This window comes from Cyprinus carpio, chromosome B4 (genome assembly GCF_018340385.1).
Source record: "Cyprinus carpio isolate SPL01 chromosome B4, ASM1834038v1, whole genome shotgun sequence".
Taxonomy (NCBI): Eukaryota; Metazoa; Chordata; class Actinopteri; order Cypriniformes; family Cyprinidae; genus Cyprinus; species Cyprinus carpio.
Window position 1 is genome coordinate 26,309,752 of NC_056600.1, and position 26,527 is coordinate 26,336,278.

The following is a 26,527-nucleotide window of genomic DNA, read 5'->3' on the forward strand; positions in this document are numbered from 1 at the left end:
GTTTGGTCACGTGCCAGTATTTGGTGCCTTGGAAGAACTGACTGGGTTGCATCTGTAAACTTGAAATGATGACAAAGCACCAATGAAACCTTTGGCTACACCCGCGGACAGGAACAGCAAGGCGGCGCAGGCTAAACAGCTTCTTGTCCGCAGTGAGGCATATCAATGTTGAGCGACTTCAAGTCCCATAGATCAGCAGGGGTGGATGAAGTACACAAATCAAGTACTTCATAAAAGTACAGATCCGTATAATAAAATATTACTGCAGTAAAAGTAATAGTACCTAGTTTTCAGTTTTACTCGAGTGAAAGTACTTGATTTTTTTATAAGTACTTTTTACTTCACTTAAGTAAAAAGTACAGACAGGTGAATGATTATTTTGCAGTTTTATATAGGCTACTTTTGTCATTTCATTTTATATTAGCATATATATATATTTTATAATCCTATGGCTCAAAATACCTGGGATTTTCCCAAAATATCCAATAAGGAAATAATGAATACAGTAAAGAAAATATAACTAGATTTTCATAATGATTTTTTCTTCTCAAACCTTGTTTGTGGTGTAAAAAAAACCCTGGCCAAATGCCCCCAGAGGACATCCCTTCCACTTTGATAATTACTAGTTACCATGTTCTGAACATAACATCCTTTCTTTTTCCCCTAGATATAATATATCTAGGTGGTTGAATAAAAATATTTGGACTTTATTTTTTAAAAATGACCTCAATTCAGCACCAGCAAGCTCGTTAGCTAGACACTTAGCATCAGCTAACATTATTGACTTATTTTCAGCATGGTTATGAATAAACATTTATATTTGTCTACTCTGCTAGTTGATCCAGATACATAGTAACTTAGGCTATGTGCGCTGACAAACAATATAAAACTTGTGAATTCAGTTCACTGGAGACTCGCACTAAATGGTTCATTTGAATCAGTGAGTTGTCGACTCGAGAACAGCTGCAATCGGATCATTCCAATTCGGGAATTAATCGTTTGGTGTGATTTGCGAACCGATTTAGAGGGGTCATTGAAAAGAATCAGTTCGTTCTTAAATTAGACACCACTTCTGCATCTCGGGGGACGTGATATATTATGAGTAATGATAAGTTAAAAGATAAGTAAAAAGTACAAACTTATGCTTTGGAATGTAATGATGTAAAAGTAAAAGTTACTCAAAATAAAACTACTCCAGTAAAGTACAGATACTTTAAAAATGTACTTAAGTACAGTAATGAAATAAAACTACTTTGTAACTGTCCACCACTACAGATCAGTGAAGGGAAGATCATCATTGCTAAAGAAGAACTGATCTGAGATCCTATGGCGCAATACCAGCTTATATAGTCAGATGACCGTTCTGGCGGTCTTCATTGTCATAGGTTCATGCTGCTCTGCTGCCGAGCCATTGGTTAGTTTTTAAAGGGGTCATATGATGCTGCTAAAAAGAACATTATGTTGTGTATTTGGTGTAATGCAATGTGTTTATGTGGTTTAAGGTTCAAAAACACATTATTTTCCACATAATGTACATTATTGTTTCTCCTCTATGCCCCATAGAGGAGAAATCATAAACGAGGCATTTGTTGCATCCAGTGGGGACATAATTACAGATTATAATGATTTATACTGTCTCTTAATGAATTCCGCTTTACCAAATAAAATTGAAATCTTATTTATTGTCTTGATATTATGGGGAGAAAAGACGAAATAAGATGAATACATTGTCAAAAGGATTTAGGATCAGTTAATAAATCAATACATGGTTAAATCTCTCTGCAACCACAAACTTAATTTGAATCTACAATTTCTTTAGGAGTTTGTAATATTCAGAAGTTTTTTCCAGTCCTGTAATTTGAAGACCACATACTGGAGTTAAATATTGATAGCCCTTTTGGACTTTTGACAGCTCTTCAATTAATTTCTTCAATTCATCCTATATCTTATTATTCATATTAGTTTTCTAATGTAAACTCCTTTAATTTTAGTGAACAAGACTTTTATTTTGGTCTGGCGATGTGACGTCATAAGGCTGCGCCGCGCTTCTGCGTCTGTGATTCGGCTGAAGAAAGGTGTGTGCTTTTAATCGTTTAAAGTGTTCAGATCAATATACGGAGACGTTCAGCATGGCGTCTTCTGGGTGCTAGGACGGGAGAGAGGGTGCGAAAGTTGGAGCGGACTGTGACTGGAGCACTGATGGCAGGAAATGACGGTAGCTCTGGTAGTGATCCGGAAATAGAAGATGAATAGTTCGGTAAAATTGGCAAGATATTCACAGATTCGACTTTTCCGGATCAATAACTCGCGAGCAAAACGTTTTTGGTACACGAATTATGCCTCTTTTCACTCGTAGTGATGTAGTAAACGAGCTACAAGCGAGTTTGCCTGAAAACAAGCTTTCCTCTGCTCTGTACAAAATACGTTGATCTCAATGCGCTGGCGTCTGAGAGACAAGTCCGGAGGGACCGTCTGCAAAGTGCAAAACGCGAAAAAGGTTACTAATAAAATACTCAATAACTTCACAGTAACACACTGTAGTGTCACCAAATTCAGTTCACACATCACTGCTCTCCTGCTGGTTATACTGCAACGTTGGTTTTAAAAATAGTTGCTTTTGCACAATTTTTATGATTTTTTTTTTAACATGAAAACGTTAATAACGTTACTGTAAAACACCGTACATTCACCAAATTCAGTTCACACATCACTGCTCTCCTACTGGTTATACTACAACACTCATTTTGAAATTAATTGATGTTGCACATTTTTTATTATGAAAAATAGTTAATAACTTCACCGTTATAGAACATAATAGTTAATAACTTTACTGTAACAGACTTTACATTCATCAAATTCAGCTCACACATCACTGCTCTCCTGCTGGTTATAATACAATGTTGGTTTTAAAAAATAGTTGCTTTTGCACAATTTTTATGATTTTTTTAATAAAAAAAACATATAAAAACTAAAAGTGACACCCCCGCACAGGTCTCGAGATAATATCTACAAAAAAAAAAAGTAGAAAAAATATATAGGCCCTATATATTTTTGTTGCAATTAATTTAACCCTTTCGCACGTACGATCACACCGGTGTGATCAGTCTAGGCTGGTCCCTGGAGTGTACGATCACACCGGTCAGTGCATGACGTGAAATTCAAATGTGCTCTCGCGCGCTGGCTGGCGCTGAGCCAGAGACAGGCGCGCTCAGAGCTGTCATCACAACTTTTCAGTGTTTTCAACCACATAATATTTATTTTAGGTTTCAGACATATAAGTACTAAAAAAAAACAATACATTTTTGAGTTTGTAAAATACACACTGATGTCAAAGGACGAGACAATAATAATCCTTTCCATTATAATTAGACACGTTTTATGCATATCAGATACACATTGTGTAAGTAACTTTAAAGTTTACTCTATTATTCTCCCAGTTCACCATCCACTTACTTTTATGTATTTCGGGAGAAGTGGATGAATTCACGTGTTGTAAATCCAACAGATCCGATTCTCTGAACTGCGTCTGCGGCACAAACTAAGATGGCGTCGCGCATACAGCTCAACTAACGCGATCGTTATAAAGGTGTTTAAACAACAAAACACTTCCACTTGCATATATTCGACAATCGGAATATCAGCTATTTCATGCCATATCTAACAAATTTGTGAATATTTTGAATAAAAAAGGAAAATAATAAAAGCAGATCATCATTCATTCAGCTCTGTTGTTTCTGCGGTGTGTCACGTGACAAGCAATGACGCGTCACCATGGAAACCATAAAGTGACACATTCTAAATAACGATCACCTTGAAAAACTCACGCTGGGGGGTCAGCCAGAATATTTTAAACTTACGTGTGAAAGGGTTAATTCAATACTTGTTAAATGGTGTTTGCAGAAAAGTCTGATACAAATAAAAAAATATAATATATATATATATATATATATATATATATTTTAATTCAATTTGTAATTTTGTCCCAGACATTACGAGATTACGTCAGCGTCAATCACAATCGCGGGGCAGCAGCGCATTTATCATGGGGGTCGCGGGCTTAAAAGTTTGGGAACCCCTGCTGTAACACACTGTACATTTACCAAATTCAGTTCACACATCACTGCTCTCCTACTGGTTATACTACAACACTTATATTGAAAATAGTTGCTTTTGCACAATTTTTATGATTTTTATATTATGAAAAACAGTTAATGAATTCACCATTATTGGACATAATAGTTAATAACTTTAATGTAACACACTGTATTTTAACCAAATTCAGTTCACACATCACTGCTCTCCTGCTGGTTATACTACAACTTTCATTTTGAAAGTAATTGCTTTTGCAAATTTTTTATGATTTTTATGATTAAAAATAGTTAATAACTTCACCGTTATTGAACATAATAGATAATAACTTTAATGTAACACACTGTACTTTCACCAAATTCAGTTCACACATCACTGCTCTCCTGCTGGTTATACTACAACTTTCATTTTAAAAGTAATTGCTTTGGCACATTTTTTATGATTTTTTATTATGAAAAATAGTTAATAACTTCACCATTATTGAACATAACAGTTAATAACTTTACTGTAACACACTGTACTTTCACCAAATTCAGTTCACACATCACTGCTCTCCTGCTGATTATACTAAAACACTCATTTTGAATGTAATTGCTTTGGCACATTTGTTATGAGTTTTTATTATGAAAATAGTTAATAATTTTAATGTAACACACTGTACTTTCACCAAATTCAGTTCACACATCACTGCTCTCTTTCTGGATATACTACAACACTCATTTTGAAATTAAATGCTTTTGCACATTCTTTAGGATTTTTTATTATGAAAAATAGTTAATAACATCACCGTTATTGAACATAATAGTTAATAACTTTACTGTAACACACTGTACTTTCACCAAAATCAGTTCACACATCACTGCTCTCCTGCTGGTTATACTACAACACTCTTTTTGAAATGAATTGCTTTTGCACATTTTTTAGGATTTTTTATTATAAAAAAATAGTTAATAAAGTCACTGTTATTGAACATAATAGTTAATAACTTTACTGTAGTACACTGTACTTCAACCAAATTCACTTCACATATAACTGCTCTCCTGCTGGTTATACTACAACTTTCATTTTGAAATTAATTGCTTTGGCCATATATTATGATTTTTTATTATGAACATTAGTTAATAAGTTTACTGTAACACACTGTAATTTCACCAAATTCAGTTCACACATCACTGCTCTCCTGCTGGTTATACTACAACATTCATTTTGAAAGTAATTGCTTTGGCACATTTTTTTACGATTTTTTTTTGTTAAGAAAAATAGTTAAGAACTTTACTGTAACACACTGTAATTACTTAAAATAGTTTTAACAGATTAAATCACGACTGCATTTCTACCACACTTCACTAGCCAATCAGAGAAGCAACTTTCGTCTTTAATTGCAATGATGCAGGTAGAGATTAACTGAAAGTTGCTCCTGATTGGGTACTACTACAGTTACAGTTATGTCTATTTTAAATACACAGGTGCATCTCAGTAAATTAGAATGTCATGGAAAAGTTCATTTATTTCAGTAATTTAACTCAAATTGTGAAACTTGTGTATTAAATCAATGCACACAGACTAGTAGTTTAAGTCTTTGGTTCTTTTAATTGTGATGATTTTGGCTCACATTTAACAATAACCCACCAATTCACTATCTAAAACAAATTAGAATATGGTGACATGCCAATCAGCTAATCAACTCAAAACACCTGCAAAGGTTTCCTGAGCCTTCAAAATGGTCTCTCAGTTTGGTTCACAAGGCTACACAATCATGGGGAAGACTGCTGATCTGACAATCATTGACACCTTCACAAGGAGGGTAAGCTACAAACATTCATTGCCAAAGAAGCTGGCTGTTCACAGAGTGCTGTATCCAAGCATGTTAACAGAAAGTTGAGTGGAAGGAAAAAGTGTGAAAGAAAAAGACGCACAACCAACCGAGAGAACCGCAGCCTTATGAGGATTGTCAAGCAAAATCGATTCAAGAATTTGAGTGAACTTCACATTAGAATGGACTGAGGCTGGGGTCAAGGCATCAAGAGCCACCACACACAGACGTGTCAAGGAATTTGGCTACAGTTGTCGTATTCCTCTTGTTAAGCCACTGCTGAAGCACAGACAACGTCAGAGGCGTCTTACCAGGGCTAACGAGAAGAAGAGCTGGACTGTTGCCCAGTGGTCCAAAGTTCTCTTTTTAGATAAGAGCAAGTTTTGTATTTCGTTTGGAAACCAAAGTCCTAGAGTCTGGAGGAAGGGTGAAGAAGCTCATAGCCCAAGTTGCTTGAAGTCCAGTGTTAAGTTTCCACAGTCTTTGATGATTTTGGGTACAATGTCATCTGCTGGTGTTGGTCCATTGTGTTTTTTGAAAACCAAAGTCACTGCACCCGTTTACCAAGAAATTTTGGAGCACTTCATGCTTCCTTCTGCTGACCAGCTTTTTGAAGATGCTGATTTCATTTTCCAGCAGGATTTGGCACCTGCCCACACTGCCAAAAGCACCAAAAGTTGTTTAAATGACCATGGTGTTGGTGTGCTTGACTGGCCAGCAAACTCACCAGACCTGAACCCCAGAGAGAATCTATGGAGTATTGTCAAGAGAAAAATGAGAAACAAGAGACCAAAAAATGCAGATGAGCTGAAGGGCACTGTTAAAGAAACCTGCTTCCATACCACCTCAGCAGTACCACAAACTGATCACCTCCATGCCACGCCGAATTGAAGCAGTAATTAAAGCAAAATGAGCCCCTACCAAGTATTGAGTACATGTACAGTAAATGAACATACTTTCCAGAAGGCCAACAATTCACTAAAAATGTTTTATTTTATGAAGTATTCTAATTTGTTGAGATAGTGAATTGGTGGGTTTTTGTTAAATGTGAGCCAAAATCATCACAATTAAAAGAACCAAAGACTTAAACTACTTTAGTCTGTATGCACTGAATTTATTTAATACACGAGTTTCACAATTTGAGTTGAATTACTGAAATAAATTAACTTTTGCACGACATTCTAATTTATTGAGATGCACCTGAACATAAAAATAATGTTTTGTTCTCATATATTTACATAAAAAGATAGTTTGCTCAGAATCGACAATACATTAATAAAAAGATTAAGATAGACCTATTTTATCATGTAACAGCATTCCAATTATAATGTTTTTTTGTTTGTTTGTTTGTTTGTTTTTTTGTTTTTTTTTTTGATAAGTTTGTCAGTGACTGTATCTTTCTCTCCAAACAATAATACATATTTTCTCAAAATTAATTTGAGTGCATACAATTACAATAAACAAATAAAAAAAATACATAAAAGAATAAATAAATGAATGAATAAATGAATTAATAAAATTATTTTAATAATGAAAAAAAAAACCTTGGTTGTGTGTATATCACCTTGACAGACAAAAACATGAATACAAATATTTGGTAAAAATGAAAACAGTGTCTTAAAAAGCAACCATGGACTCAAAAAATAAATTTCAAATTTAATTACTTAATTTTGCCTCTAATTATTCCCAAGAATGTTTACAATGCACACACAAGAATTTTGTCTTGGTGACAGGTGCTTCCAGTGTTGCAAAAGTAGAGACAGGCAATGAAAAATGGAATATCACACACAAAAGTACAAAATGTAAGCAACAAATTAAATTTAATACAATAAAAAATGTACTTCAAACATAACTGGATAACACACACACACACACACACACACACATAGATAGAGAGAGAGAGATGTACAGTTCTGTGCAAATGGATGTCTAGAGTGTGCTGTTATTGTAGTACTTATATAGTTCCATGTAAATAAATACAAGAAGGTCATACAACACAATTATTTTATGATGTTGGCACAACTTAATTTAATCATGATAAATCAGTATACATAATCCGTTTGAGCTTACACTACATGTATTTTTGTTGTTTTACATTTTATTATAGAAGCAAATACAACGATTTACACTTCCAATCATTATCTGCTCAGGACTGCAAAGGAAGAGAAATTTAGAAATATAGAAAACAGAGAAGAAAAATTATTTTTGTGTAAAAGCAACAGTCACAATATGCTAAATATACAAAGATGCATGTTTCAAAAGTTTTTTAATCCAACACACAGGCAATCCAAACAAGGTGATTAGTTGCACCACAGCTAAATGAAATGACAAAAAATCAGTGACCATGGCAATTAACACAGGCAGGGAAAGGTGCAGACACAAAACAAAGTCCAAACTTAATGACACTGTGAAAGTATCTATGTTAGGTGGGTAACAACATAATTTGTTAACAATTCTCATTTTCATTATGTGCTATTACTGTACATCCTACAGTTAACTGAAAAGTAAAATTGCATTAGGTATCTAAGTTGAGATACATATTTGTATTGTGTGGAACCAAAGTCCAAAAAATATGTAATTTTATTACATTATGAAGTTATGTAGTTACAAAGTTATTACCTATTTTTCCATACTGAACAATCATTAAACAAATATGCAAAAGCAATTATATTTACAATATATGAAAATTGTAGTATAACCAGAAGGAGAGCAGTGATGTGTGAACTGAATTTGGTGAATGTACAGTGTGTTACAGTAAAGTTATTAACTATTATGTCCAGTAACTGTGAAGTTATTAACAATTTTTCATAATAAAAAAATATAAAAAATTTGCCAAAGCAATTACTTTCAAAATGAAAGTTGTAGTATAACCGATGTGTGAACATAAATTTGTGAAAATAAATTGTTTAAAATAAACTTTATTAAATTAAATTCATAAAACAAAATCAAAAAAAAAAAAAAAAATAAAAAACGTTCCAAAAAAAAAACTTGCAAAATGAAAGTTGTAGTATAACCAGCAGTAGAGCAGTGATGTGTGAACTGGATTTGGTGAAAGTACAGTCTGTTACAGTAAAGTTATTAACTATTATGTTCAATAATGGTGAAGTTATTAACTATTTTTCATAATAAAAAAATATAAAAAATGTGTAAAAGCAATTACTTTCAAAATGAAAGTTGTAGTATAACCAGCAGGAGAGCAGTGATGTGTGAACTGAATTTGGGAATGAATGGTGGAAAGTAGTAAATCGGAAAAGAAAGAAAACTAATAGTCAAGGATCATTTACGGATAGTGGAAAGGAGGATCAAGTGAGTAGGAAAAACATAGAAGAACATAAAGTGATGATGAAATTTGCAGAATCAGATATGACGATAAACCCAATTAAACTGACTAAGTCGCTAAATAAAGCCTTAGGTGAAATTCATAGTGCAAAGACTCTGAGAGATGGTAACTTGATTATCATGTGTAAGGATGGAAAACAACAAAAGAAGGCTCTAAGTATAACTTCGATGCTTGGACTCTTGGTGTCATGCACGTTGATGAAGACGAAACCTTGGGTTAGAGTAATAACTGGAATTCCTACTGATGTGAATACTGATAAAATTAAAAGTTGCGTTGAAGGGGCGAAGGTAGTTGGAGCAAAACGGCTTCAGTACGTGAAAAATAAAGAAAGAATGGACAGTTTGTCAGTAATGCTTCAGTTCGATGAGGAAAGAATGCCAGAGAGGGTAAAAATAGGAACTGAAAAAAATAGGCTGAAGTGATAAATTGTTCTGCTCAAACAGAAAGCAGAACAGAGAGAATTAAAATCATAATTCGAGCAGCTGAGAGATATTTGAAAATAGCAGGTGTTACATTGAGACTTTAGCATATCATTTATTTTTTCCAATCAAGTACTCAAACAGCATGTGGAAGTACATAATAATAATAATAATAATGGTTTTAACAATCCTGCAATGGAATGCCAGAAGTCTTATTGCAAATGGATCAGAATTTAAAAAGTATATAGACTTATTAGAGGTGAAACCAAACATAATTTGTCTACAAGAAACATGGTTAAAACCTAAATTAAACTTTGTTCTGCAAGGATATAATATTGTAAGGAAAGATAGAAAGACAGGTAATGGAGGTGGGGTGGCCACTTTTATAAAAAATGAATTAGAATACAGAGTCATTAATGAGATTGAATAATATGAATTGGTGGTTATAGAAATATATGCAGAGAAACAAAATATCAGAATAATAAATTATTATAATCCTTGTAGTAGATTAAGTAAAGATTTAGCAAAGGTTATAGGATCAGGAAATCATAAAATAATTTGGTGTGGAGATTTTAATGCACATAGCACTTTATGAGGAAGCAGTAAAGATGATCATAATGGGGATGTTGTTGAAGAAATAATAGACAGTAATGGGTTAGTATGTTTAAATGATGGTAGAAACAAAAGAATAGATTTGGTACGTGGTATTGGGTCAGCCATAGATTTAACAAGATACAGCAAGAAAATGTGTATGGGATGTTTGGGAAGATAATAATATGGGTAGTGATCACTATATACTTGTATGTAAGGTAGGGATGAGTGTAAAAGAACATAATGTGATTTTAGCTCCAAGATGGAGATTTAATCAAGCAAACTGGGAAGCATATAAATATCTAAGTGAGGTAGAATTAACAGCATTAGAACTGAATAAGATGGAAGACATAGATGAATGTAATGGGGAAATATGTAAAGTTCTGTATGAGGTAACTGATAAAATTATTGGAAAAAAGGGACAATGTAAAAAGAGGAAAGCAGTTCCTTGGTTGAGAGATCAGTGTAGCGATGCTATACATAATAGGAATAAAGCATTTAGAAAAATTAAAAAGTCTTATTTATTTGAAGATTTTATTAAATATAAGAAAGCACAAGCTGAAGTAAGAAGAATAGTAAGAGGAGCTAAAAAGAAGTAAGAATTTATAGAAATCAGACTTTTCCTGTTTTAAAAAATGATGAAGGAAGAATAGCCGTGACAGATAATGAAAAAGCTGAAATGTTGGCTAAAGTTTTTGTTAAAGTCCATAGTGATGATAATGTATCAGAGGATATTAAAAAGAGTAGAAATCAGAACAAAAATAAATATCCAGATCTAATGATAAAAAGAAGTCCTTCTGGTGATGCTTTAGACGCAGATTTTACTATGTATGAATTAAAGATGGCTCAAGGGGGAGTTCAACATACATCTCCTGGAAGAGATGATATATGTTATGTAATGAGTCAACATTTATCAGATAGATCTTTAAAAAATATTCTAAATCTTTTTAACAAGATATGGAATGCAGGGAAGATTCCTTCTTCATGGAAACATGGAATAATAGTACCAGTAGGCAAGCCTGGAAAGGATAAATCTAATCCAATTAATTATAGGCCAATTGCTTTAACTTCTAATTTATGTAAACTGATGGAAAAAATGATCATACGTAGGCTAAATTATATATTGGAAATAAAAGGTCTTATATCACCATATCAGAGTGGATTTAGGGCAGGTCGGAATACTATGGATGCTGTTTTAAGTTTAGAAGGCGATGTTAGGAAAGCTCAGGTAAATGAAGTTTTGGTAGGGGTTTTATTTGATATTGAGAAAGCATATGATATGCTTTGGAAAGAGGGACTTTTAATTAAACTTAAATGCATGGGAATTGGAGGAAAGTTATACAATTGGATTATGGATTTCCTTTTAGAAAGAACAATACAAGTTAGGATAGGAGTAGAGTATTCTGAGACTTACACGATAGATAATGGAACTCCACAAGGAAGTGTATGCAGCCCAGTATTTTTTAATATTATGATTAATGATATTTTTAGTAATTTTAAGGGTGATATTGGAAGGGCATTATTTGCAGATGACGGGGCAATATGGAAAAGAGGACGTAATATTGAATGTGAGTCCCAAAGATTACAAAAAGCTGTAGATAAAGTGGAGGTATGGGCAAATAATTGGAGTTTTAGATTATCTGTGGCTAAAACCCAAGTTATATGTTTAACAAAAGGGAAAAAAGTACCAGAGGTTAAGTTAAAGTTGTATAACCAGGAGCTGGAGCAAGTCTAAGTAGTTAAATATCTCTGTGTATGGATGGAATCCAGATTGACATTTGCAACGCATGCTAAAAAACTGATCAATAAATGTAAAACAGGAGTAAATATTTTAAGATGTTTATCTGGGATAGAATGGGGAGCTTGTAGATTGTCTTTGAAAATAATTTATTGTACATTAATCAGACCAAGTTTAGATTATGGAAGCATTATTTATGGAATTGCAGCTGAAACTACTCTGAAAAAGATTGAAACAATGCAGAGTCAAGCTTTAAGAATATGTCGCGGAGCGTTTAAAACATCTCCCATTGCAGCCATGCAGGTAGAAGTTGGGGAAGCTCCTTTACACCTTCGTAGGTATAAAATGAGAATTAATTATTGGGTTCATTTAAAAGGACATAAAGAGTCTCATCCAGTAAAGGGGGTGAATGAAGAATGCTGGGAGCATGGAAATAAAAATATTAAAAGCTTTGGATGGATTGCTGAGAGGGAAGCAGGAGTAGTTGGTATTGCTGATTGTGATGTTAGTCCAACTGTATCCAGAATTCCACCATGTTTTTTTCCTATGCCTATTGTAGATTTTCAGATACAAATAAAAATGAAGAATGAGAAAGCTACCCCTAAGAACATTATTGTCCAGCAGTATTTGGATCAGATTTATTCATCATGGTTAAATATATACACTGATGGTTCTAAAGAACCTATCTCTGGTAGAACTGCTGCTGCAGTATACATTCCACAATTTCAAATTAGCATTAGGAAAAGAATAACTGATCATGTATCCATCTATGCAACTGAATTAATTGCTATGGTGGTAGCCCTTCAGTGGGTAGAGGAGGTAAAACCAAGCTTAGTTGTAATCTGTTCTGACTCTTACGCAGCATTATCTAGTCTTGCAAGTGGATTAAAATCATCAAGGCAAGACATTATATATGAGATTCTTGCAAGTTTGTTAAGAGTAAGTAAAGTAAGCTTGATAAAATTTTTGTGGGTTCCTGCTCATGTGGGAGTGGAGGCTGATGATGTGGTTGATAAGCTTGCTAAGCAAGCTCTTAAAAATACAGAAATAGATATTCAAGTGACTCTGAGCAAAAATGAAGTTAAAGAGAAAATAAAAGAATTCATGAATAACAAATGGCAAGAGGAAATGGAACTGTGATAACAAGGGCAGGTTTATGTATAATATTCAACAGAAAGTAAATGGAAATGGAAGAAATGTTTTTAAGAACAGGAAAGAAGATACAATTATTTCATGCATCCGAATAGGGCATACTAGATTAAATCATTCATTGTTTGAAATAGGAAAACATGAATCAGGTAAATGTATTTATTGTAATCAGCCCGAAACTATAGAACATGTATTAATGGAATGTAAAAAATATGGAAAAGAAAGGTTAAAACTCATTAATAAAGTTAAAAACATGGGTGTTGAATCATTCAATATGATAAGTCTTTTGAACGAAAACGCAGAACAAAGAAGAATATATGGTGCTATTATAAAATACATTAAAGAAATAAGAATAATTAATAGAATCTAATATATAAGGTTTTTTTTTTTTTTTTTTTGTCATCAGCCTGTCAGTGCTTCACGCTCCAGTCCAGTCGGTGGCGGTAAATGCACCAAAAGTTGGTTTGCCATCCGCCATAAAAAGTTAGTAGAAGAAGAAGATCAATACACGTCGTTTAGAGAATTGTACATACATTTTTGACATTTTTTTTTTTACTGAATGTTACACTGTAATGCTTTATCTAGTGACACAATGAAGGTTATTCTCTGTGAGTACAAAAGGTGCGTCTAATTTCTCACCCTGTACCAGTTCATCATAAACACGAATCAGTCTCTAGCAGGTAGTGAAATAAACGGACCTTTTCCAAACTTTTTCGAGTCGATTGAATCGCTTCTCAAAATGATTCAGTGAATCGGAGAGCCCGAATCATCCCACGCTGACGCATACGCAATTTTTCACGCACATATCGTGATTATAAAAAATAAACTTGTCGTAAATATGTACGAACATTCTAGACCATGCGTACGAACTCTTTTTTTTTCGATTGACTTGATATATACATTTATACTAAATACTCCACTCGCATTAATGGAGATAAACACTGAAATCACATAATTTTACAAAAAACATAATTACATAATTTTATTAACAATAGGCTAAATAATTTTCCTGTGGTATGCTATGTTTTAATGACAGCGAGGAGTGCTATAGGTGCACAATAATTCATCTTTAAACTAAACTACAGATCACATGTTATGAGAAATATTTTAGCGAGAACAATGATCAAAGATGTGCACTTACTTCGATATTATGGCAGACACTGCTGATTCAACGGTCTATTGTCTGGTATACCACTATATTTGAAGGATATAACTAGGAGAAAACGGTAATATTTGCACGTTTTCTTTTTAAAATACTTTATCAGTGATGAGCCGAATCAGACAATTGCATTTACACTGCAATAAATATGGGCCTGTTCCACTAAAAATAGCTAAAATATCTTCATCAGCAAAACTGCATACATTTATCTTGATTTGAATTGTTTAAAACAATTGAAATACTATTTGGCCAATGTAAAATAATGAGATCAAAATAATAATACAGGTCCTTCTCAAAAAATTAGCATATTGTGAAAAAGTTCATTATTTTCCATAATGTAATGATAAAAATTAAACTTATATATATTTTAGATTCATTGCACACCAACTGAAATATTTCAGGTCTTTTATTGTTTTAATACTGATGATTTTTGGCATACAGCTCATGAAAACCCAAAATTCCTATCTCAAAAAATTAGCATATTTCATCCGACCAATAAAAGAAAAGTGTTTTTAATACAAAAAAAGTCAACCTTCAAATAATTATGTTCAGTTATGCACTCAATACTTGGTCGGGAATCCTTTTGCAGAAATGACTGCTTCAATGCGGCGTGGCATGGAGGCAATCGGCCTGTGGCACTGCTGAGGTGTTATGGAGGCCCAGGATGCTTCGATAGCGGCCTTAAGCTCATCCAGAGTGTTGGGGTCTTGCGTCTCTCAACTTTCTCTTCACAATATCCCACAGATTCTCTATGGGGTTCAGGTCAGGAGAGTTGGCAGGCCAATTGAGCACAGTAATACCATGGTCAGTAAACCATTTACCAGTGGTTTTGGCACTGTGAGCAGGTGCCAGGTTGTGCTGAAAAACGAAATCTTCATCTCCATAAAGCTTTTCAGCAGATGGAAGCATGAAGTGCTCCAAAATCTCCTGATAGCTAGCTGCATTGACCCTGCCCTTGATAAAACACAGTGGACCAACACCAGCAGCTGACATGGCACCCCAGACCATCACTGACTGTGGGTACTTGACACTGGACTTCAGGCATTTTGGCATTTCCTTCTCCCCAGTCTTCCTCCAGACTCTGGCACCTTGATTTCCGAATTACATGCAAAATTTGCTTTCATCCGAAAAAAAGTACTTTGGGCCACTGAGCAACAGTCCAGTGCTGCTTCTCTGTAGCCCAGGTCAGGTGCTTCTGCCGCTGTTTCTGGTTCAAAAGCACACGCCTGTGCACGGTGGCTCTGGATGTTTCTACTCCAGACTCAGTCCACTGCTTCCGCAGGTCCCCCAAGGTCTGGAATCGGTCCTTCTCCACAATCCTCCTCAGGGTCCGGTCACTTCTTCTCGTTGTGCAGCGTTTTTTTGCCACACTTTTTCCTTCCCACAGACTTCCCACTGAGGTGCCTTGATACAGCACTCTGGGAACAGCCTATTCGTTCAGAAATTTCTTTCTGTGTCTTACCCTCTCGCTTGAGGGTGTCAATGATGGCCTTCTGGACAGCAGTCAGGTCGGCAGTCTTACCCGTGATTGCGGTTTTGAGTAATGAACCAGGGTGGGAGTTTTTAAAAGCCTCAGGAATCTTTTGCAGGTGTTTTAGAGTTAATTAGTTGATTCAGATAATTAGGTTAATAGCTCGTTTAGAGAACCTTTTCATGATATGCTAATTTTTTGAGATAGGAATTTTGGGTTTTCATGAGCTGTATGCCAAAATCATCAGTATTAAAACAATAAAAGACCTGAAATATTTCAGTTGGTGTGCAATGAATCTAAAATATATGAAAGTTTAATTTTTATCATTACATTATGGAAAATAATGAACTTTTTCACAATATGCTAATTTTTTGAGAAGGACCTGTATATCTGAAATAAAATATATCTGAGAACAACTTTAAACCATTTTGTTTTTATGGATATTTTCATATATTTATTATAAAACATAATAAGGATAGTGCATAATTTTTAGCAATAAAAATCTATGTGTATGGCACAAATGGCATTATAGTCCCCATCTCATATTTCCTTAATGTCTCAGTGTTAAACATGGTGTCACATAGATGGGAATATGCATGGAAATGATATGCAGATGAGGTTATTCATAGTAAAACTAGGCGTTGTAAGCTCTATATTTGGTGATTTCGGGGAGGAGACGAGGTGGAGATGCACGTACGCACAATCTTCCCCTGACTGGGATTTATAAAGGGATTTTTGCGCAGGTTCTGGAGTACACATGGTTTTATAAATCTGAAAACTTTTGTGTGTACGCAAAATCTAGCTTTTGTGCCTACTTACACTTTTAGGATGAAATCTACTGAGAGTTTTATAAATTAGATCCCTGCTGTTTTTCTTTCTGCTATTTATTTATTTTTTTAAGCAGGACAAAGTGTTCAGACAGAAAAACTCCTGACGAATTAACTGAGATCCACATAACGCACTGTTATAAAGATGCCATTTATTAAAGAGGAGAGTGAAGACATGAAGAGTGAAGAAACATTCAGAGTCAAACATGAAGATACTGAGGAACAAACAAAGATGGAGTTTATTAAAGAGGAGAGTGAAGACATGAAGAGTGAAGAATTCAGAGTCAAACATGAAAATACTGAGGAACAAACAGGTTGGTTTTAATTCTCAAAACATTTTATATAAAGTAAGCCATGAAATGTGAACAGTCAACTTTTGAGAATGAGGGAAAAAAAATCACTCATAGACAACAAAAGCACTCACTGTACTAGTATCTTGTAAACATGACTTTGTTACCAGGCAGACAAAACATCATTCTGCTAATAATATATAACATTTCTCATGCTGACACAGCTTGTTATAGTTACTGCATGCTGTGTATAATTGTTCTTTATTTAAAAGGCTTCAGAGAACAGATAACATGGCCAGTAAATTTATATTATTTCATGGTCTGTCTGAATACTGGATTCTGATTGGCTGGTGGGCATGCAGTAAAATCGTTTAATTAAACCATTTATCGGGCGAAGAACCATATTTGGTAACTTAATCAACCATTCATAATGGCATTTGTACACCTCTCCGTGAGTTTGTAAAAGCACATGGATTTCTCCCAGCCAACCAAGAGATGTCAGTCTACGTCACTGATAGTAACACCATGACATCTGACCAATCAGGAGTTGCCCGCGCGATTACAAACTTCAGTGTCATTCAGGAATTTCAGAAAGACGGATCTACGCTACTACCAACTACCACAGAAAAATTAATACCAGCAAAACGAACAATGGTAAGTTCAGGAAACTCACACATTATGTGGTTGAATAGATGTGTTAAATGTTGAGATAGATGTTTGCATAGGATGTCTAGAAATTAGTGAATGCTGGACATGAAATAACATTGAATGTTGCCACAGGTTCGTACAGCATTATGCAGTGATCAAATGCGAAACTTAAAGGGTAACTAAACCCTAAACCAACTTTTTTTAGTTAATGATCTGTAACAATGGGGCTTTATTAGTGCTGTTCATTGATTCGAGTAACTTTTTTGACATTTGACTATAAAGTGTTTTAATTCTACAATATATGGTGTAAAAACGTCTGAGTGCTACCCTCTTCAGGTTGAACGGTGGCTACTGTAGTTGATTTTTCCTATTGGATGTTTGCAGTGGTACGTGACGTAAGCAGTTTCCAGCTCACCACGCCCTTGGTAAGAGCTACCACGCCCTTGGCAGTATAAAACCATCTTGTTCCGTCAAAATCACTGTAGCGCCTGCTTCGCTAGCATCATCGGATGCCGATCGCGATGCGGGAGTTAAGACCGCAGTTTGAGCCAGCGGCTCGAGTTGATATGGCTCAGGCCCTGGCCCTGTGTCCACAGACACCTCGACATCCTCCACTTCAGGTCAAGGTGGGGGAGAAAAGTCCTCTACTTCAAATGAACGCTCTGTTGCAAAGCTACTTGCGTCACTACAGTCACTCTCCATTTTAGCGACTCTGACAGCAGCTGTCAATCAATCCGTTACTGCGGGTCTCAGGTTCACGCCCCACCCGCTCAGTCACACCCTCGGTTCTTTTAAGCATTTTTCAAATATTGCCAGTGGGTGGAGTCAGGCTCTAACCAGGGGTTTAGTTACTCTTTTAACCATTTATTAAAATGATCAAGCTATAAATAGGGAAATATGTGTAATTTTGCTTAGTTTTATGACCTCATAATAGTTTTTATTATACGTAAATGACATATATTGGTGTTTATTCTTACTGTGAGCCTTATTACTGCTAAAATAAGTCCTACAAAAATCAACAAGAACTTAATATTAAAAACTATTATATATTCACAGTCTATATGTCAATATTTTTTGTTTTCAGTAGATCTTCACCTCACTGTTACTGTTTTCCTTCATAACTCAAGGTGGACTTGATGTTCAGAACCTTACTTTTCTACTCAGCTCTTCTATGGAAAGAGGTCAACTGCTGTTGTGCCAGCTGACCCCGCTATCAGTGATGATGAGGGCTCTGACGAGGAAGACAACGATGTGGCAGACCCCGACTTCATCCCACTTACTGACTAGTGCCCGAGTGACATGGGCCCCTCTGCCAAGAGGAAGTGTATGCAGCCTGCAGTGGAGGAGCTTACGGACAAGTATGACGACAATGAAGAGGAGGAGGACGAAGACCAGCCAGCACCACAAGCCAAGGGCCCCAAACAGAAGGGGAGGCCAACCACCTGGAAGAAGGTTGATCTGGACAACCAAGACCTGCCTGAGTACCAGCACGTTCCCCCTGACTTCATTGAGACTCCATATAATTACTTCAGTAAGTACTTCAGCCCCCATGTCATCAAGGATATAACATACCAAACCAACTTATATGCAACCCAGAAGGACGTCAACACCACTTTCACCACCACTGAAGATGAGACCTTTGTGGCCATCCTGCTCTACATGGGGATTTCTGAGTTGCCCTCCATTGATGACTACTGGGCAATGGAGACAAGGGTCCCTCAAGTTGCAAACCTCAAGTCATCTAAGAGGTTCAGGCTGATTAGAAGGCTTGTCCACTTTAATGACAACACCCAGATTCCTGGCACCATCGACAGATTCTTCAAAGTCAGGCCACAGTTCAACCTCCTGGTTACTGCCTTCAGGAGTGAGCCACAGACCCCCAAGCAGTCTGTTGATGAGGTTATGGTTGCCTTCAAAGGCAATACAGCCCACGTTGTCCCCATGACGTCTGAACAACAAGCCATGGGTGTCACCAGCCAGATAGTCTCTGTCCTGGCCAGCACCATGTCCTCCTCCACCACCACAGCCATCTTTGCGGACAACTTCTTCACTAGCCTGGAGCGGTACCTCAAAGATAAGAACTGCAGGTACAGGGGGACAGCCAGGGACACCAGAATAGGCAAGACTCCACTGAAGTCCATCAAGGATATGGAGAAAAAGGCTGTCCCTCGTGATGTGCATGACTACGTCACCAGTGATAATGGGATCCTGGCCCTCAGGTGGAAGAACAACAGGGTCGTCACTCTGCTGTCAACATACATGGGAGTGGAGCCCATATCCTTAGTCTACCGGTACTGCAGTGACACCAAAAGGAAGGAACCGATAAGTTGTCCTGCTGTCATCAAGAGCTACAATGCCAACATGGGGGGCATTGACAAAAGTGACATGCTGGTCCACCTCTACCGCACCCCCATGAAATCCAAGAGGTGGTACATGCGGATGTTTGCATATGCAATAGATGTCAGCCTCACGAATGCCTGGATCATGTACAGGCGGGACATCAAGGCTCTTGCTATGGATGGCCTGTCCTTAAAGAACTTCCGGATCCAGGTGTTTATGAGTTGCAGCAGCCAGAGGGCAGTTATGTCTCAACCCCGAAGGAGCTCATCATTTCCATGTGCCCCCAGTACCTCTGTTGATGTCCCCATGCCTGTCCGGGGACACCGCAGCCACACCCCCGATGCTTCTGTGCGGTTTGACATGTCCCTGTTCCATGCCCCTGTCTACACCAACCGCCAGACCTGCAAATACTGCAGCAGGAAGGGGAACATTTTGAGGTCAAATGTGGTCTGCAGGGTCTGTAAGGTCCACCTGTGCCTCAATGCTGAACGCAACTGCTTTGTCAAGTACCACGAAGCAGTTGCCTAAGTGACTGGACTAGAGTTATGACACATGAAAAAAAAAAGTTCCTAAATAAAAGTTTTATCAAATTTATATATGTTTCATGTATTTATTTATATTTAATCAGTGGCGTACCACACATCTTAGAGGCACCTCCACAAAAAACGAGATGGACCCCTCCCACCAGCAGTGAAGTCATGTACGAATATTTGCTTTGTTGCGTTCAGCGTGACCAGCAACCACACTGTGCTGTTATAGCCTTTGTGAAGGATAATGATTTACGTGATAATGCGAGTTGTGTAAAACCTATACATAAATATTATTTTAGCATCCAAAGATGTCACGAATATGGAAACATTTGGATTTGTACTGAACAAGAGAAGGCTTCAGTTTCCCTTTTAATTAATTTGTTTTCGGCTTGAAGTTTACGTAGCCTAAATACTGTTAACCTTAGAGGATTTGTTGTGGAGGGAAGGGAATAAAATAGCCTGTGTTTATAATGTTTGTAAACATTTTGATTTACTGGTAATTTAGTCTACATTATTTCTGAATGTAATAATAAAATGCGACGTGTTTTTTCCTCTCAAAATTCAATTTTATACAAGTAGCGTTTTTTTTTTTTTTAAACCATGCAAATATTTTAATTATCTAAAAAAATTAAAATACTTTAATGTCTTTAAAGCTTTGACAGGTTTTTATTTTTTTTTTTCGTTTAAAACATTTGGCCAAAATCTAGTAAAGATGATGCTGGCTATGACAGCGCAATTTAGGCTACAATATTTTTTTTTTTCCCTTTGAGTTGCCGTAAGAAAACGTTGTGTAGCCTACTTTAGCCTATTATTATTATTATTATTTTTGTTGTTGTTGTTGTTATTATTATTATTATTGGCAAAGACGATGTTTAAAAAACAATGCTAACAATTTTTTCTCAAACCGGTTTAAGAATGGTAATAATACAGTGAAACGCATGAACAGAAACTGGTAAAATGCAGATTCTGCTCGTATTGAACCGTTTTTTTTTTTTTTTTTTTTCGATTTTTTTTTTTCTTTTCTTTTTTTCCTTTTTTAAGCCCTTCTTAAAGCATATGGAGCCTCTCACGTCACATGCAAAAAAAAAAATAAAAAAAAATTAAACATGAAAGCACGAATTTGTTAAATTGTGCACACGGTATTACTAAATCGTGGCCTGGATTTAGTTGAATCATATCGTGTGCACAATTTACTTAAAAGGAGGGAACAAGTCAGTAGCCTATGTTGTGCGCACGATTTAGTAAAACAAAGTAACAAATTAAATTGTGCGCTAATTTTTTAGTAATAATTAACTTTTTTTTTTCCTGCATGTCATGTGTGGGGATTGAAGCCACTTTAATCGTAAAAATATCCACTTTGATTACAGTGTGGCTGTCTTAGATGTATAGTGTTTATGACAAGTGAAATGTGAGAAAGAAAAAAAAAGATTTTCCCCGGTTGTTGTTTTAGAACATTATTAAACCCGCTCCACTGCACTACCTTTGCGCTCACGTCTCGCGTCTTTTGCAGTGTCTTGAAGCACTGCCTTCTAGAATGTCCTGCGACGGGGCCCCCCAAAAGGCAGGGTCCCCCACGCACCTCGGGGGCTGCGGGGGTGTCCCATACGCCACTGTATTTAATATTTATTTATATATATTTAATAATGTAATAATGTCAAGAGGCTTCTGACACTGTCTCTTGTTCAAGAGTGACTTGACACAAGGAATGCGACAGCTGAAACCCATGTCTTGCATATGTCTGTGCGTAGTGGTTCTTGAAGCACTGACTCCAGCTGCAGTCCACTCTTTGTGAATCTCCCCCACATTTTTGAATGGGTTTTGTTTCACAATCCTCTCCAGGGTGCGGTTATCCCTATTGCTTGTACACTTTTTTCTACCACATCTTTTCCTTCCCTTTGAAGGTGTCTTCAATATTGAACCTTTTCACAATATTCTAATTTTCTGAGATACTGAATTTGGGATTTTCCTTAGTTGTCAGTTATAATCATCAAAATTAAAAGAAATCAACATTTTAAATATATCTGTCTGTGTGTAATATTGTATATATAATATACAAGTTTCATTGTTTGAATGGAATTAGTGAAATAAATAAACTTTTTGTGGATATTCTAATTATATGACCAGCACCTGTATGATGGTCAAGGAGGCTGGATGAAATTCACACCCACAACCCCACAATGTGACAATGGCACTGCAATGCTTTAGCCCGTTATCTCTCTGCTTAGAACTGTAGCATTGGTTTTGATGCTTTAAATGTCGAAATGTTTTTATGTCTGTTGCTTTATGCCATTAAACTAGGGTTATCATGTATTTGTCTTTTCAATTTAGACCTGATGACAATGAAGGAGGAGAGTCGAGATCTGAATGAAATGGAAGAGAATGGTATTAAACATCACGATTTTATAACTGGAGAAAAATCTTTTAGTTGTTTGCAGACTGAAAAGACTTCCTCTCAAAAAAGAGCTCAGAAGACTGGAACTACAAGCCTTTTCATCTGCCAACAGTGTGGAAAGAGTTTTAGAAAAAATGGAAATCTTAAAGTCCACATGAGAGTTCACACTAGAGAGAAGCCTTACACCTGCCAACAGTGTGGAAAGAGCTTCTCACGAATTGATATACTTAAGAGTCACATAAGAATTCACACTGGAGAGAAGCCATTTGTATGTGGTCAATGTGGAAAACGTTTCTCACACAAAGCAACCTTTTATAGTCATATGAGAATTCACACTGGAGAGAAGCCTTACACCTGCAAACTGTGTGGAAAAACCTTGAATCAAAAAGGAATACTCAAGATTCACATGAGAATTCACACTGGAGAGAAACCTTACACCTGCCAACAGTGTGGAAAGAGCTTCCTACGAATGGATAACCTTAAGAGTCACATGAGAATTCACACTGGAGAGAAGCCATTTTTATGTGGTCAATGTGGAAAATGTTTCTCTCATAAAGCAACCTTTTATAGTCATAAGAGAATTCACACTGGACAGAAGCCTTACACCTGCAAACTGTGTGGAAAAACCTTGAATCAAAAAGGAATACTCAAGATTCACATGAGAATTCACACTGGAGAGAAGCCTTACACCTGCCAACAGTGTGGAAAGAGCTTCCCACGAATGGATAATCTTAAGACTCACATGAGAATTCACACTGGAGAGAAGCCATTTGTATGTGGTCAATGTGGAAAATGTTTCTCACATAAAGCAACCTTTTATAATCACATGAGAGTCCACACTGGAGAGAAACCTTTCACATGTGATCAGTGTGGAAAGAGTTTTAGAAAAAATGGAAACCTTAAAGTCCACATGAGAATTCACACTGGAGAAAAGCCTTACACCTGCCAACAGTGTGGAAAGAGCTTCCCACGAACTGATCGTCTTAAGAGTCACATGAGAGTTCACACTGGAGAGAAACCTTTCACATGTGATCAGTGTGGAAAATGTTTCCCATATAAAGAAAGCCTTAATAAGCACATGAAGATCCACTTAAGAGAGAGCTGTTTTATATGCCATCAGTGTGGAACAAGTTTCACAGACAGGAATCACCTTAAGACACACATAATGACTCACATTGGACATGAGCCTTTTATGTGTTATGACTGTGGTAAGACTTTCGTAAAAAAAGCAAACCTCAAGACTCACATGAGAGCTCACACTTAAGGGAAGATTTTCACCTGCCAACAGTGTAGAAAGAGTTTCAGACATTAAAAAAAAAATTCTACCAGTGGTGTGCGGTCATGTTCTGAAATGAGGAGGAACGTTTTTTTTTTTTAATCCAATGTAAATTCATGTCCCAGTCACATTTTCTTGGTTAAATAACCATTACTTAGAATTTCTTTTTTTTTTTTTCAGATGGTCTATTTTATATTTTTACATGAACAATGTAATCAATATTCTATTAATTAAAGCAAAGTATGAATTTCATCAAGTTAGTATTTTTAAGCATTTCACATTTATTCCAAAGGCAGTTACAATGTAATCAGAGCGATCGGCTGTACACACATTGCTATAAAGGCGCCATCTGAAAAAGAATTTGCATATGTGAATCAGAAGCATTTCCATTCAATAAATGTCCAGATAATATGTGATGCACAAATGTGCCTAACAAATTTCACGAGTTCACACTTACATATAATTAACTGAAGTACCTAGAGTACCCCCCAATATAAAAGTGTAAAATGAACTAAGTTGAGGAGATGGGGTGGAGGGGGGATGCTGATAAACCGTCAATGGATAGGGGTAAGTCAGCTGTATTTATACCATAGTGTTGATTATCTTAAGTGAGCTCCACCTGTGCTAATTAGGCTAAGTATCTGACGTGCTCCTCCCGAACCTTGTTAATAAAACATATTGTGGCAAGATGGCCTGGGTCAACCCATGATTCATACATCTTTTCAAACAGCATGGTTGGGATGAGGCTCCAAGCTGGCAGGGTGCACAATGGGTGGCTTCTTAGTGAGTGATGCATTTGAAGTTATGGTTCTATATAAATTTATTTGTTTGTTTTTTGTGCATGTAATTATTCAACTCCCCATTAGGTGACTGCAGTTATCCACTAAAGATGTGGCTGAAAACCCCCCTCACCAACCCACAAATTGACTGAGAGCACAGATACAATGATGACCATTCTCGCACTTGGTCAGTTGTAGAGTGGGTGATTGGGCAGCTGAAATATCAGTGGCGCTGATGCTGTTATACTGCCCTGACAAGGTGTGCCGCATTGTGCTGTGGTGTGCTGCACAATCTGGCGCATGGCATACCACTTGTGAGGTGGTGGCATCGCCAGATAACCCCGACCCAGGACCAGTGTATGTGCAGCACAACCAACAAGCCATTCAGGCCTGCCAACATGGGATTGTGACAATATACATGGTTATCAGTCATTCTATAATTAGGGGTACATTTGGAATTAGACAATGTGAAGAAAAAAAGTTTCCCTTTTTCCCAAAAACCCAAGCATGACCTAACATAAAAAACTTAAAATCAAGTACTTTTTCTGTTAGCCAAACTCAGGGTTACCTGGATTTGGGATTTATTTTACTTTTTTCAAAAAGCAGTAGTTAGATATTTTTAGGTCAACTATGTTACTGACAAAATAAGTATTTGTTCATAGCTTGGAAAAATACCTAGAATTTAAATAGTAAACTGATTGACAGATTCTATATCCACTTAACAAAATAAAAAAGTTGGTCATTTATACTTTTTGAAAAAAAAAAAATATTTCAAGGCATAATAGATCTATATTTCCACAAAAGTAGTTAAATGGTCATCACATTTTCTCAAATAAGTCAAATTTGTATATGCTGTATTGAAAGAAAAATACCTTGAGGGACAAAGGACACAGTGGGTAATGTCTTAACACTAAACATGTTGTACAGTAGGCAATTTAAGATTAATTTAAGAGTATTTTTGAAAATTATAAACTCATCAGTAACACAGTTGACCATCATTTCTCTACATTCTCATGTCCAGTAAACTGTGTTATCTTTGTCAACTAAGAAACAATAGATCACAGGTTATACTTACAAAATTTTTTTTTTTTTTTTTTTTTTTGGGTATTGAACAAGTTTGCAGCTAGATACTGAACAGGTTCTAGTTATTGAACAAATATGCATACACTGCAGGTGCTTAGTGAACAGGTTCTAGTTTGCACGCACTTAAACTGTTTATTGAACAAGTCTTGAAGTTCTTGAATGAAGCACTGTCCATTTGTAGTGTTCACTGAAAAGTTGGGGGGGGGGGGTAGATCCAACATGTTAACATTCTGCTCTGCTGCTTGACTTCCAGTAAGAATGTTTCCTACGCTTCTCTTTTTCTGTCAAGTCTGCTACTACCCTGACTTTCCCTTGGTCTCTTAAGGGGATAGTTCATCCAAAAATGAATATTTGTTGTTTATCTGCTTACCCCCAGGGCATCCAAGATGTAGGTGACTTTGTTTCTTCAGTAGAACACAAATTATGATTTTTAGCTCCAGTCGTTGCAGTCTTTCAGTCGTATAATGCATGGCATTGACACTCTATCTCAATCTCAATCAGGAGTGTCAATGGTCATCTTGAGAGATAGGTGGTGGTAATGCACTTATAAGTCTGCAATCTGCCATAAAGCAGAAGAAGAAGATGCCTCATGA

The 26,527-nt window shown here is 36.2% G+C and overlaps 1 protein-coding gene across 1 annotated transcript; it reads left to right on the top strand.

The window, feature by feature from the left end:
* The first annotated feature begins 1,707 nt into the window (after positions 1 to 1,707).
* On the top strand, positions 1,708 to 24,324 carry LOC122137155 (gastrula zinc finger protein XlCGF57.1-like). The gene is made up of 3 exons (XM_042722836.1): positions 1,708 to 2,075; positions 16,674 to 16,910; positions 22,733 to 24,324. Exons 2-3 carry the CDS (start codon positions 16,742 to 16,744, stop codon positions 24,058 to 24,060), a joined length of 1,497 nt encoding a protein of 498 aa, XP_042578770.1. The 5' UTR covers positions 1,708 to 2,075; positions 16,674 to 16,741; the 3' UTR covers positions 24,061 to 24,324.
* Positions 24,325 to 26,527: the final 2,203 nt, after the last annotated feature.

Excerpts from the sequence above, each read along its gene's own strand:
- LOC122137155 (XM_042722836.1), top strand. The coding sequence starts at position 16,742 with ATGCCATTTATTAAAGAGGAGAGTGAAGACATGAAGAGTGAAGAAACA. Across the intron at positions 16,911-22,732 it reads AAATACTGAGGAACAAACAG|ACCTGATGACAATGAAGGAG; the intron begins GTTGGTTTTAAT and ends TTTTCAATTTAG.